Source organism: Mytilus galloprovincialis, chromosome 1, assembly GCF_965363235.1.
Source record: "Mytilus galloprovincialis chromosome 1, xbMytGall1.hap1.1, whole genome shotgun sequence".
In the NCBI taxonomy this organism is placed as follows: domain Eukaryota; kingdom Metazoa; phylum Mollusca; class Bivalvia; order Mytilida; family Mytilidae; genus Mytilus; species Mytilus galloprovincialis.
Genome location: NC_134838.1, coordinates 58,783,374 through 58,799,234, shown reverse-complemented (window position 1 = coordinate 58,799,234; position 15,861 = coordinate 58,783,374). Strand labels below are relative to the sequence as shown.

At 33.3% G+C, this 15,861-nt stretch overlaps 1 protein-coding gene across 1 annotated transcript; it reads left to right on the top strand.

Moving 5' to 3' along the window:
- Positions 1–2,725: 2,725 nt before the first annotated feature.
- Positions 2,726–15,856, top strand: LOC143079762 (sialate O-acetylesterase-like). The gene is made up of 9 exons (XM_076255344.1): positions 2,726–2,877; positions 3,631–3,950; positions 5,289–5,433; positions 7,924–8,095; positions 8,285–8,379; positions 12,454–12,584; positions 12,837–12,991; positions 14,679–14,877; positions 15,587–15,856. Exons 1-9 carry the CDS (start codon positions 2,817–2,819, stop codon positions 15,839–15,841), a joined length of 1,533 nt encoding a protein of 510 aa, XP_076111459.1. The 5' UTR covers positions 2,726–2,816; the 3' UTR covers positions 15,842–15,856.
- Positions 15,857–15,861: the final 5 nt, after the last annotated feature.

Genomic DNA, 15,861 nt, shown 5'->3' with positions numbered 1-15,861 from the left:
TACTGTGATATCGTGACACCAAATCGCCTGCACTGCAGCCGTCCCGCTAGACCACACGACCACCTGGGCTCTCAAAAAAAGAGCTTTCGCTGGCCGTGTGTTACCTTTCCACGTCAGTTTTAATCTAGCGGCGTACTGCAGTACATGATATATAAGGCATGAAGATGTTATTGTTACAGATCAGCTAAATTATCTATAGTAAAGGATCCTACAAATTAATGTAAGATACAGTCACAGAAAATAATTATATTTATAAGTACGTCTGAGTCAGTGACAACCCTACAACAGATGTATCCATCGGATCGCCATCAATAATGGTGATACATGGCTGTGTACATAATGTATATACAACTCGTCTAAACATCAACCCAACAATGTTAGATCTGTAAATTTGCTTTCACAAGCCGGGATTCGAACCCATGCTACTGTGATATCGTGACACCAAATCGCCTGCACTGCAGCCGTCCCGCTAGACCACACGACCCCCGGCGAGGAAAGAACCAAAAATTTGCGAAAGCAAATTTACAGATCTAACATTGTTGGGTTGATGTTTAGACGAGTTGTATATACATTATGTACACAGCCATGTATCACCATCATTGATGGCGATCCGATGGATACATCTGTTGTAGGGTTGTCACTGACTCAGACGTACTTATAAATATAATTATTTTCTGTGACTGTATCTTACATTAATTTGTAGGATCCTTTACTATAGATAATTTAGCTGATCTGTAACAATAACATCTTCATGCCTTATATATCATGTACTGCAGTACGCCGCTAGATTAAAACTGACGTGGAAAGGTAACACACGGCCAGCGAAAGCTCTTTTTTTTGAGAGCCCAGGTGGTCGTGTGGTCTAGCGGGACGGCTGCAGTGCAGGCGATTTGGAGTCACGATATCACAGTAGCATGGGTTCGAATCCCTGCGAGGGAAGAACCAAAAATTTGCGAAAGCAAATTTACAGATCTAACATTGTTGGGTTGATGTTTAGACGAGTTGTATATATATATATATATATATATATAGATATTAGAAGTTTCCCGATCTGTTACGCAATTGATCTGTTAGTGTTGTTTTTGGTGTATCATTAAATGCAAATTATTTTTATAATTCAAGCATAGTCGGATGTTTTGATCTCGTGCAGCACAATACATCTTTAGAATTATTTCACAATGAAAATATTATTATCAGGGCTAATTTTGTATGTTAAAATGACCTTTTTCATGTTTCCAAAAATGCCTACACAAAAAATTCCAACCAATTCATTTGAAATTGTATCAATAAAAATTATAACAGACGAAAATCAGATAGATTTTAAATGTGCCTTATTTCTATTTGCTTTTGCAATTTCAAGGGAAATAAATATACATTACAAATCGTTCGTGCATTGGTAACTTGCAAAGATCGTTTGAAAGGTTAATCGAGTATACACTCTTATGTTTGCTATTGATACTAGAATATCCATTGCAAATCCATACCAAGTTGCTGAATGAAGCTTTATTTAAAAATCCTTTAAAAGTTTAATGACGGCTCCTAGTTTGCTCTACGGTTGGTACGAAGCACTTTTCAATTTTATAACGTACCAGAACTTAAAGAAGAAAATGTATAAAAAAAAGTAAATTCACAAAAATATTGAACTCCGATGAAAATTCAAAGAGGAAAGACCCTAATTAAATGGCAAAAATAAAGCTCAAAAACATCAAATGAATGGATCACAACTATCATATTCCTCACTTGGTTCAGGGATGTAGCGAATGGTAAATTAAACCTGGTTGTTAGATAGGTAAATCTCTCACTTGTATGACAGTCGCATTTAATTCCCCTATGTTGACAACTATGTGTGAACAAAGATTAAAGACAAGAAAAATTATCATAGCAGAATAACACAATGATGGCATGTATAAGTACCGAGCCACGACAAATAGATATCACCAACACATAGATTAAACAGTAAAATAATGTTCACCTGATTTCACTCCCGGTTTTTAGTGGAGTTCGTTTTGTTTCTGATTTATTATTTATAACTGTTGCTGTAAATGTCCTTTGGTTTTGCGAGTCTTTGTTTACTCCATGGTTTTGATTGTTATTGTCTATTCAATAGGACAAATAAAAGAATACTTTGACACGTTATTAAGATGATAAACAACGTCAGTACTTAGAATCTATTCTTCAAAAAACTATCGCGTATCATTTGTGAAGTTGATACGGAATATGTATCGAGAAGGTCTTGGTGTTTTCCAATGAACTTTTTTTTAGTAAACATGACGAGACGTTATATGACATAACCCTGGTTCATCAACTTTCTACTCAGACACTGGTGACGTTATAAAAAGTCTGAGTAGCAGCTACAAACTCTCGATACCAATTAGTTGGGAAATGTATAATGCTACATATCATATTTACTGATGTACATTAAAATTAATATTATTTGAATCTCCGATACATGTCCTGAACTGATCAACGGCCACATATTTTAAAATCAAGTCCCACATATACTAGTAATGAAGTATCGTTTTGGGTTATATAAGTACATGAAAAAACACAAATCAAACATGCAAGGCCTCGCATACCATTTATAATAAGTCATTTCAGAACTTATGTCTGGTGTAAAAAAAAAAAAAGGCGAAGCATCAAAACACCAAAAAAGCTCGAAACCGATAGCAGAGTAGTGAATAAGTCTTCACAAAACCCAGGAAAGGGACATATGTACTGTTACTTCGTGATAACGGTTTCTTATCTTGATAATTTCGAAAGGTTACAAAATTGGACTAAATAAAGTGAAGCCAGTCGTGGTCAGAAACAAAGAAACTATGAAGTGGTTCATCTTTTTCAGTATCATTTCGGTCTTAAACTTGACCAGTGGGTATGAAAGTAAGTACGTTTTTATATGAACAAGATGGACAATCAATTAATTATTGATTTAGACATACATTGTACTGTGTATTTAAATTTGTGTTAGTTGAGATGTAGAACTATCTGCTTATTTATTTTGATTGCATGTGGTCGAGTGTTCGACGACCTGCAATGATCAATTCAAAGACTTTAAAATTGATATCGATCTCCACTGATATGGAATTATCATTTAGGAGTATGAGATTGGTAAGGTAGGATAATGGTGTTTTAGCTACTGTGTCTGTAGAATATAGCATGTAACCTGAGTGGAATCCTTTTCAATATGTCGATTACGTCACAAATGTTCACTTAAGAGCTACTGGGAATTAGCAAAGAACTGTATATTATATCTGGCAAAACATAATGTAACAAATAGGGCAACAAGTCATGCATTATCGACCTTCTGATTTTGAGAACCACTACAAAAGTATAAAACAATCAATGCATTGATGTAGCTTAACAGAATTCTGATCTTATGTGTGATATAAATAGTTTCATAATAATTATTTTGATTTAGTTGGAACATTTTATATGAAAGATAAAAAAATATAAATGAGGTATAAAATCAACTGCTTTTTTAACCTGAACTAAATTGTAGTACAACTAATTTGAAAAATACCTAGATGGGTCTCTTAAACGTGGCTGTACAGAAATTTTGAAAAATTGATATTATTTTAAGTTCCTTCAACTTGTAATTAAAATTCGCTTCAACATGCATCAAATATATTTCAGAAAGGGCAGTCACTTTTTCGTTTTCGACATTTTACGCCAACCATATGGTACTTCAAAGAGGACCTCGTGGTGCATCTGTATGGGGACATTCTCCAAAAAAAGGTGATAAGATTGATTTGTATCTAGACGATCAACACAGCGGAAGTATTACAGTAGACTCTCATGGAATTTGGCAAGGTGTTGTACATAACCCTGGGGGAAACCATGGTTACACGTTGACTGCTTCATCAACACTTGGAAATATAACTCTGAAAGATGTATGGTTCGGGGATGTCTGGTTGTGCTCAGGGCAAAGTAATATGGCTTTTACAGTAGGCCAGGTAAACGAAGTCAATGTTATGATATGCACAATTTAGAAAAGGAATTTGAATTGCGTTGCGGTATTTGAGTGGAAACACGATCTTCTTTACTGCAAAATCTGCAGCAAAGTTTAGATATGAAACAGTGGCAGTGTGTTCCATATTTGACAAAAGCATCCAAAACGCATGAAATTTGTACGAAATTACAAGTTACATTCACTCTTATCCTGATTGATTACTAAATTATTTGGAGGTTCGATTATTTACCCTTATGTAGCGTTAATATGTATTTAATTGAATTCTTTTCATAATATTTTTAGGCAATGAAATATTAGTAGCGGTTTTAGACAAAAGAAAACAGTTGTAGCTTAAGATTAAAGGCTTCTTCATACATTTCTAATGTGTCTTTGAAGCTTTGTAAATTGAGGAAATTATTTCAAATCGTTCAATTTATTTTCGTTCGACCAATTTATATTTTTTTTATTTTTGCAAGTGTTATTATCAGCTCGATAGAATATAGGGATTAGTGCTTGTTAAAAGTTATGTTTTGTTGATGGTAAAATACTGAAACCACGTATACACGGCTTAGAAAAAGACATGTGGAAAGTAAAAAAAATATTGTTTTTTTCATCCACGGAAACAGGCATTTTTTTTGAAGCGACATTTAAAAGAAAGTTCATAAATTTGTCGTGAGTATGTCTTTATAAAGGCAACAGTAGTATACCGCTGTTCGAAAGTCACAAATCGATTGAGAGATAACAAATCGGGGTTACAAACCAAAACAGAGGGAAATTCATCAATTATAAAAGAAAAAGATTTAAATAACAGAAACACTGAAGTGAACAAAAAACAATCGGCAATGCAACACACACAGAAACAAACTATAAGATAACAACTGCCATTTTCCTCACTTGCTACAGGATATTTTAAGAAAAAAAATGGTGGGTTGAACCTCGTTTTGTGGCAACCCGAACCTCGCACTTCATTGAAAATGTTAAATATAACACTAAAAGGACACCATTATATGACAGGAATACAGTACAAATAAATGCAAGAACATACAAGACAGAGAAATACACAAGTAAAAAATACAATATTACATTTAAACATGCTAACCACAGAATAAAAACGAACAAGTAAAACAACATAGGACAGTACACATAACCTATTTGTTAAACAAATAATATGCTATTGGTAATTGATAAAAAAAATATATACATAGATTTTTTCATTGTAATCATATTTTATTAATTTTTTTTAAAAACAATGGCAACTAAGTACTCTCATGAAGAATTTATTAAATTGTATAAAAACAAATATAATAAAACTCATAAAATATCTTTCAAATATGTTATGCAGCTCGCTAATGCAACAGATGAGGTCATGGATACTGCAAGTCACCAGGATATTAGATTATTTAAAGCTAAACCACGTTTGTCAACAACTCCGCTCACAGAATTTACCAGGAGAAATATAGGTGAACAATGGCTATTGCCAACATCAGGTAAATATAGAACTGTTATACGCTCAACATGAATTTGTTGATTAATGTAAAGGTCTAAAAGTGTAATTTTAATAATGGATTTGCAACCTGCTTTGGATAGGCAAAGATACCGTGTGTAGGAGTTGTTTCCCTTAGCAAACATATGTTCAGTCGGTGTAATACCAAACGTAATATGAAGCGGTAATCATAATTTTTGTCGATAACTTAAGTTATTTGAACTTCACAAAGCAACATTGACAAAATAATGAAATGTGTTTGTTATGGAAAGCCAAAGGGTCAACTCCGACTTTAAAACTCTCTACTTCTGTAATTCTAATTCTAATTATGATGTTCCATAGGTCTTTTTATATAGTATTTTTGTGATATGTGCTTTTGTAATTTGTAATTTGTATTTGTAAAATGTGAATTGTATCCTGATTATCTGTTTTCTGGCAGGTCTGACTTTTTACACCTAGAAAAAATGGACCAATGACCCAACTTGACGGGTTGCTCAGAATGTTTTTTTAAAACTATCATGAACATTGTATTTGCCCGATATCAACATAATATAATAGATATAAGAAAATGTGTATAAGCCAGTTTTGGACTTTGTACTTTTGTTTTTACTTTAAATGTTATATTACATTTTCGTTTAACAAAATTGGCACTTGAAGAAAAATCCAGTGAAAAAAATGAAACAAAATTTAATGAAGTATGAATAAATTTGTTTATAGGATTTCAAGAACCTTCGATTCTTTGAAATCATTGTTCTTAAGTTAGATCTAAACTTGATTGAGAAAATGCATACGCATTGAATTATTTTTAAAAGTTACTGAACTTTTAATGAATTGAAAAACTATATGTTCATGGTATTCAGGTTTTTACATACCAAGTTTTAAAATGAAATAAGAACCAACGATCACATGTTGATTATGAGTAAATTTAGATCCAATATTCAGATAAAATAAAGTATTTCGATGCACGTCAGCAAATTAACAAGAATAATTTTCAAATAACAAAAAATGCAAGATACCATTTATCAATATACTAAAATCGAATTTCAAATGTTCACATTCCAAATTCCAAATGAACATACCACAAATACACCCAAACATCTAATAGGAACTTACAATTATAGAGTTTCAGTGTTACAAAATAAGTATTTTAGGATATTAAATTACAGAGTTACATGAAAATTGTTACAAAAGTTTTAATCCAGAATAACAATGTGAGAATTTTGACCCCTTTGCCTTTCATACACTACATCCAGTTTGAATCGGTTTCTTGGTTTCATACGATAAGTGCGTAATAGCACAACTTACATTGATTAAGATCCCCATCCTAGGGGAAATAGGGGGATTTTGTCATCCTTATTTTTTTCGATTTATTTGATTTTTTTAGTACCAATTTTTCCCGTTTTCACATCTCTTTCCATCTTTTATCTTATATAGATATAGGAAGATGTGGTGTGAGTGCCAATGAGACACCTCTCCATCAAAATAACAATTAAAAAAGTAAACCATTATAGGTCAATGTACGGCCTTCAACACGGAGACTTGGCTCACACCGAACAACAAGCTATAAAGGGTCCCAAAATTACTAGTGTAAAACCATTCAAACGGGAAAAACCAACGGTCTAATCTATATAAATAAAAAAAAAAACGAGAAACGAGAAACACGTATAAATTATATGACTGATACAACAAGAAGGTAAACAGGTATGCCTATTTTACTACTCGATCTCTTACCAAATTATCGACACATCTCTATTTACAATTATTTTTATCTTCATACTTTATAAGTATACTATACTCATTTCTCAACTTCAATTCAATCACAAGCACGTGCAGAATAGCGCAGACATTTACATTTTTTATTGATATTAATTATAAATTCTGACAATTTGCACACAGATTCTAATAAACTAATTTTGCCTGTACCAAGTGAGGAATATGACAGTTCTTGTCCATTCGTTTTTGATGCGTTTTGTTATTTGATTTTGCCATGTGATTATGGACTTTCCGAATTGATTTTCCTCTAAGTTCAGTGTTTTTGTGATCTTACTTTTTTGACACAAGAACATTTTGTGATCGATTCCTTTGGGCCACAATCACGCTTTACTGTAAACGGGTTTACTTTTTGATTATATTTTACAAGTTGCAGTGCACTTTGTTGTCGACAAATCGTTTCTATTATTTCCTTCTTTTTTAAGTTAAAATTATCAATGATGATTAAAGTTCCACGTTGTATCCGTTATATCTCTCTAAAAAAATGTTAGTATTTTTCTTTAGTAACGAAGTCCATTCTTTGAGACTCCATGTAAGTTATAATTTCAAAGTACTGATATTTGAGGTAATACAGTTTTAAGTCGAACACGCTTTTCGGATATCTTGTTCACCATATAAGTCGTGTTTCCTCGGGTCGCACGGATACTGTATGTATCATTTTAACAAGTCAAATGCTTTATTACTAATCCTACAAATTTCTTAATTGAAAATGATATAATTTCAGCTTCTGTCAAATATTTCTCAGCTGTTTGTTGGCTTTTCGGAAAATATTTATCATCTCATGTTAGTTATCCTATTGGATTGGTAGAGTCAGATTGGGGCGGTACTCCGGTAGAAGCATGGTCGTCAACAGATGCTATTCAGAAATGCAATTCAACACAAAGACACATAAGTCCGTAAGAATATATACATTTTACGTGGCCAAAGTGTTTTAGTAAATGTCTAGATTATTGATTTTATGTATTTAATACCCACTCGTTTCTTCTTAGAAAAATCATTTTCAGAATTTTAAAGTTGTTTTTTTTTTTCTTCATATTCACATGCATAACGTATGTCACTGTCTATCAATCAGATTTGTTTTTCAGATCGCCGGTTAATCAACATTCTAATAACGTGTTATGGAATGGTATGATTCACCCTTTCCTAAAATCTACAATATATGGAGCCCTTTGGTATCAAGGTATAAAAAAATTAAAATTGTATGTGTTATTAAAAAAGAAAACTGAAAGAAGTAGGTTGTACATGTACACTGCGTATGTTATGTTTAAAATTTACTTGTGACTGTATAAGTTTTTAAATAACATTTTTCTGCAATTGTGCTTTGTGCAATTGTGTAAAGTTCTAAACATTAAACAAAATTGAGAACTCCCTTAAAATACTTTTAATATGTCAACTCTACAAAGATATCACTTTTTATCCTATGTAACTCTGTCGATCATACATAAAAGGTTGTTTTAGTATCGTTATATATTAAAAGATATGTATACATTCTACAATTATCTTAGTTAAAACAGATTATCAGGCACTATTTAGCTTATGTAACAAGTCATTTTATGGAATCATTACAACATTTAAAAGCATTTACCAAAAGATATCACTTTTCATCGTATGTAACTCAGTCAATCGCTCGTTTATTTTCTTACATAAAAGGTTGTTCTAGTATCTTTATATATTAATATATATATATTATTTGTGAAGCCCAGGTGGTCGTGTGGTCTAGCGGGACGGCTACAGTGCAGGCGATTTGGTGCAACGATATCTCAGTAGCATTGGTTCGAATCCCGGCGAGGGAAGAACAAAAAAATTGCGAAAGCAAATCTACAGATCTAACATTGTTGGGTTGATGTTTAAGACGAGTTGTATATACATAATGTACACAGCCATGTATCACCATCATTGCTGGTAATCCGATGGATAAATCTGTTGTAGAGTTGTCACTGACTCAGACGTACTTATTAATATAATTATTTTCTGTGTCTGTATCTTGCAATAATTTGTAGGATCCTTTACTATAGATAATTGAGCTGATCTGTAACAATAACATCTCCATGCCTTATATATCATGTACTGTAGTACGCCGCTAGATTAAAACTGACGAGGAAATGTAACACATGCACACCGAAAGTTTGTATATATATCTATAATACTAAAATTACGAGGTCCAATTTGTCAGCCGTCATCACGTAAAAACGACGAATCAAAGAATTCAACTTTATATACAACTAATATAGTACAAAGGTGTAGATTAAAAATTACACCACTCCAGGCTCTTTTGTTTTCCACGTAATTAATATTGCCAATAATTAGGAAGTTCCGGGTCGAGTCCGATACCGATATTAATAGTATAATCACCTGTTACCTATTACCTTATCTGTACGTTCCGCATCTGACAGGCGCACCACCAAACGGTGTATTCAGGATTAATATGCTATATACACGGGTCATAATCACAGGGTTGACACTACTAAATTGTCAAATTGTTACCTATTGTAGTATTTTAATCCGTAAGACTTTCTAAGATAACAATACGAATACTAAAAATCTGGACTAAAAATAAGTTTCAATTTGTTAGCGGGCATGACGTAAAACAACGAATCAAAGAATTCAACTTTATTTATAACTAATATAGGACAATTATGCTGTTGATTAAAAAATACTCCATTCCAGGACCTTTTGTTTTCCAAATAATCAATATTACCAATAATTGATAAGTTCCAGTTCGACGGGTTCAAACAGAAAGATTTGAAAGCAGAGAAAATTGTGTATCTTATAATCGGCATGACTTTATCAGATGACACTTACTTATAATAAGATAAGGCTTGCGCATAGTTATATACTTTAATTCAGTCACGGACCCGCGATATCACGGGTGTGTTCTTGTATATATATATATATCCGGATCTGGTGTACTAAAAAAATATTGACACCGTATGTTTGTGGCATAACATCGTGGCCACAAGTTAATTTTTTTCTGTTTAGTATTAAATTTATATTAAGATCCATTTTGTTACATCTTGTGATCAATTTTATTCGGCAATCGCCAATGGCAGTCAGCAGGATTAAAGAACTTCAGTTGTTCGACGTGTTAGTCAAATGCGTTTTGTTTAAATATACTTTTTCACTTTTTTGGTCTTTTGGAACATGTTGTTTGTGCTGTTTTTAGACCCTTCTGCAACGAAATTTGTTTTACATGCACACGTATACAAATTGCGGTGTTTATCCAACGCAATCATAGATTTGAACGTAGTTTTCAATTTAGACTCGTTTATACAATTGCTATTCTACAAACAGATTATCAGGCACTATTTAACACATGTAACAAGTAATTTTCTGAAATCATTACAACATTTAAAAGCATTTACCAATCAAAGAAACTTTAAAAAACATTTTTAAATAATATCTCAATTGTTAATAAATCGGTTTTGAAGTAGTTCCGATAATCATTAAGCTTGATAGGACTTTTCTTTAGTTTTTACTTTTTAAAGACAGGGAGGTTTCAAAACAAACATAAGCTCACAAGGACTTCTAGTTTCCGGACGTATAGACAGGGTATTTAACATGTTACAATAAAATTAACGGTACCAATTTTCTTGCACCAGATGCGCGTTTCGACAATACATGCCTCTTCAGTGATGCTCGTGGCCAAAATATTTGAAATCCAAAACTTATATAAAAGATGAAAAGCTATAATCCAAAAGGTCCAAAAAGTATAGCCAAATCCGTGGAAGGAATCAGAGCTTTGCATGAGGGAGATACATTCCTTAATTTATAATAATTTCTATCATTTTGTAACAGCAAATCTTAATAACACAAAAAATCCGTATTTCCATGCCAGTACCGAAGTACTGGCTACTGGGCTGGTGATACCCTCGGGGACTAATAGTCCACCAGCAGAGGCATCGACCCAGTGGTAGTAATAAAATTAACGGTACCAATTTTCTTGCACCAGATGCGCATTTCGACAATACATGCCTCTTCAGTGATGCTCGTGGCCAAAATATTTGAAATCCAAAGCTTATATAAAAGATGAAAAGCTATAATCCAAAAGGTCCAAAAAGTATAGCCAAATCCGTGGAAGGAATCATAGCTTTGCATGAGGGAGATACATTCCTTAATTTATAATAATTTCTATCATTTTGTAATAGCAAATCTTAATAACACAAAAAATCCGTATTTCCATGCCAGTACCGAAGTACTGGCTACTGGGCTGGTGATACCCTCGGGGACTAATAGTCCACCAGCAGAGGCATCGACCCAGTGGTAGTAATAAAATTAACGGTACCAATTTTTTTGCACCAGATGCGCATTTCGACAATACATGTCACTTCAGTGATGCTCGTGGCCAAAATATTTTAAATCCAAAGCTTATATAAAAGATGGAGCTATAATCCAAAAGGTCCAAAAAGTATAGCCAAATCCGTGGAAGGAATCAAGAGCTTTGCGTGAGGGAGATACATTCTTTAATTTATAATAATTTATATCCTTTTGTAACTGCAAATTTTAATAACACAAAAAATCCGTATTTTCATGCCAGTACCGAAGTACTGGCTAATGGGCTGGTGATACCCTCGGGGACTACTAGTCCACCAGCAGAGGCATCGACCCAGTGGTAGTAATAAAATTAACGGTACCAATTTCTTGCACCAGACGCGCATTTCGACAATACATGTCTCTTCAGTGATGCTCGTGGCCAAAATATTTTAAATCCAAAGCTTATATAAAAGATGTAAAGCTATAATCCAAAAGGTCCAAAAAGTATAGCCGAATCCGTGGAAGGAATTAGAGCTTTACATGAGGGAGATACATTCCTTAATTTATAATAAGGAATGTATCTCCTGCAACCTGACAATAAAAACAGGGTGGAGCAATAGACATGTAACAAGTTGATTAAATGCAGGCCTCGTTTTCATGCTTTGCTTGAAATCATGTTATCACTTTTATCCTTGAAGGCCAAACACTGTTTTTATTAATTTTATTTCATATTAAAAACAGAAATTATAGAATTCAATGTTGTCCTGTAGATATTTATCTGTTATATCTGTCGACGCTTTGCTTCTCTTTAACACATACATCATATTTTCTATTCTCAAACAATATCGCTACAATTTAGCTGTTTCTCTGTATTTTATGGGATTTTCATGTTGAACATATGTATTCCTTACTCAATATTCATGGGGTATTATGCTTTTTTGTTACTTACTTACTTAATCCCCTTCATGTTCTTGAACATATATGACATCAAATGATTTTATAGGAGAAGCTAATTCACCAAATGCGTTTGATTACTCATGCAGATTTCCAGCAATGATAGACGATTGGCGCTCTAAGTTCCATTCTGCTTCTCTACAAACTGTTGATGCTATGTTTCCATTCGGATTTGTGCAGGTAAGAAAATACAAATAAACTACCCAAGTAATTGAATGAGAACACAAATATTATTTTTCTAAAATTTTGCAGGATTGGAAATTTTGGAGTGTTTTCCCTCATGCATAACAAACATTATTTCAAGCAAAAGTGAAAATTTAAATAATCGATAAAAACAATGACACCTAACAATGATCTCTTTACTGAAATATGCATGATATTTAAAGCTGAAATCTATATTTTGTTTTCTGTTCGTGATTATATTAATTTCAGTTAGCACCGAATAGAAATACATCTGCAATAGGTAGCTTTCCACTAGTGCGATGGGCACAGACAGCTAATCATGGAAGAGTTCCAAATGATCGATTAACGAATGTCTTTATGGCTGTTGCATTAGACCTCCCCGATTATGCATCACCACGTGGACAGTAAGTATTTGTATCCTTGTTTGAACACCCGTCACAGGTTATTTTTCTCCAAACGAAACTATTCTACCAAACCTTACTATTTTTTTTTTCAAATTGGTAATTGACTGGTATATAGACAATAGCCTACAAGAAACAACCATTTAATTTCAAGGGGGTATGGTTTTTTCCTAAAATAAATAATCTGTTCCGCACTTGATGAAAAAAGATATTGTGGTGATAGCTTCGAAAAAAATATTAAAAAAAGATATTTTGACTCAGACAAAAATATATTTTGGATCTGGTTGGGCTGAGCTAAGCAAATTTCGAAACTACCATGGTCAATATAGAAACAGTCGATGATAATTGATATATTGAAAAATATTCAGGAAGATAAGTATGCACAGGGAATAATGTCTATACACTTTTTTTTAGCTCATCTGGCCCGAAGAGCCAAGTGAGCTTTTCTCATCACTTTGCGTCCGTCGTCCGTCGTCGTCGTCCGGCTTCGTCTGTTAACTTTTACAAAAATCTTCTCCTCTGAAACTACCGGGCCAAATTAAACCAAACTTTGCCACAATCATTATTGGGGTATCTAGTTTAAAAATGTGTCCGGTGACCCGGCCAACCAACCAAGATGGCCGCCATGGCTAAAAATAGAACATAGGGGTAAAATGCAGATTTTGGCTTATAACTCAAAAACCAAAGCATTTAGAGAAAATCTGACATGGGGTGAAATTGTTTATCAGGTCAAAATCTATCTGCCCTGAAATTTTCAGATGAATCGGACAATCTGTTGTTGGGTTGCTGCCCCTGAGTTGGTAATTTTAAGGAAGTTTTTCTGTTTTTGGTTATTATCTTGAATATTATTATAGATAGAGATAAACTGTTACCTGCAATAATGTTCAGCAAAGTATTAAAGATTTACAAATAAGTCAACATGACCGAAATGGTCAGTTGACCCCTTTATGAGTTATTGCCCTTTAAAGTCAATTTTTAACCATTTTTCGTAAATCTTAGTAATCTTTTACAAAAATCTTCTCCTCCTAAACTACTGGGCCAAATTAATCCAAACTTGGCCACAATCATCTTTGGGGTATTTAGTTTAAAAAAATGTGTCTGGTGACCCGTCCATTCAACCAGGATGGCTGCCATGGCTAGAAAAAATGCAGTTTTTGGCTTATAACACAAAAACCAAAGCATTTAGAGCAAATCTGACGGGGTTAAATTGTTTATCAGGTCAAGATCTATCTGAATTGGTAATTTTAAGGAAATTTTGCCGTTTTTTGTTATTATCTTGAATATTTTTATAGATAGAGATAAACTGTAAACAGCAATAATGTACAGCAAAGTAAGACTTAAAATTAAGTCAATATGACCAAAATGGTCAATTGACCCCTAAGAATTTATTTATAGTCAATATTTTACAATTTTCATTAAATTTGTAAATTTTTACTAACATTTTCCACTGATACTACTTGACCAAGTTCATTATAGATAGAGATAATTGTAAGCAGCAAGAATGTTCAGTAAAGTAAGATGTACAAACACATCACCATCACCAAAACACAATTTTGTCATGAATCCATCTGCTTCCTTTGTTTAATATTCACATAGACCAAGGTGAGCGACATAGGCTCTTTGTAGCCTCTAGTTTTATTTTTACGCCATTAATTGCTTTGAATGATTTACATAAACTTAATTTTCACAGCATTCATCCTCGTCTGAAACATGATGTAGCAGCTCGTTTAGTTTTAGGAGCTTTAGCAGTTGCTTATAACAGAAGTGGAATTGATTATCAGGGTCCATATCCTTCATCATATACCTTACATCGTGATAGCAATACTCTTACGATAGAATACGACAATGGAAGATCGCCCATTGATGTAAGAAACACAAACGGATTCCAAGTGAGTTATTAAGATCTTTATGTTCAACGCTAGAAAATGAATTTTATAGGTTAACTTCTTAAACACTCAAGCTTAAACACCATCGGATTGTATATACATTTTGGAGTCTTTATGACAATAAAAAAAAATGAGGTATGATTGACAATGAGACAACGGTCTATCACAATCCAAATGGTGTTGATATAAGCAACTATGTGTCATCGTATAGCATTCGGCAATGAGTCAGCTTTAAAAGTTTGATAACTAAATTTCTTTGCTTTTGGGAGTTGATGGCAGATTAAAATTTTAAAATTCCTAGTCTTTGGACGATTTGAAAGTTGACAGCTGTCTGTTGAATGTTAAATCCTCTAACTGTTCACTAATCAGATGTCAAATAAGCAAGATTCGTGACGGTTTAAAAAGTCAAGTTGAATGTGCTTCCAATTAATTCAATTGATAAAAATCAGTGGCGGATCCAGAAATTTTCACAAGTGGGGGCCCACTGACTAACTAAGAGGGGGACCTCTCTAGTCACGCTTCAGTGATTCTTTATATAAGCACCGAATTATTTTTACCAAAACGGGGGCGGACCGCTGCTCCCCCCTAGATCCGCCTCTGAAAATGTCTCACAATTTTAGCAAAATTGACGTATAAACAATATATTTTTTATCAATAAAAGTTAAAAACAATATTTAAATCTTTCATCGTTCAAATTCAATATTTATTACAGATATGCTGTTCATTATCTCATAAAGTTTGTCATGCATACGCACATGATTATGGTTGGACCAATGCACCAATTAAGAGTCATGATACATCAAGTATAACCTTGGATACATCAAATTGCAGCTTAAGTCATCATGCTATTGGTGGCATACGATATGAATGGAGTGAAAGTCCGTGTGATTTAAAGCAATGTGCTATTTATGGGGCAGCAAACTACCTTCCTTCTCCACCTTTTATTGTAACAAGACTTTTTCAATAAAAGTGCATTCTAAAATGTTT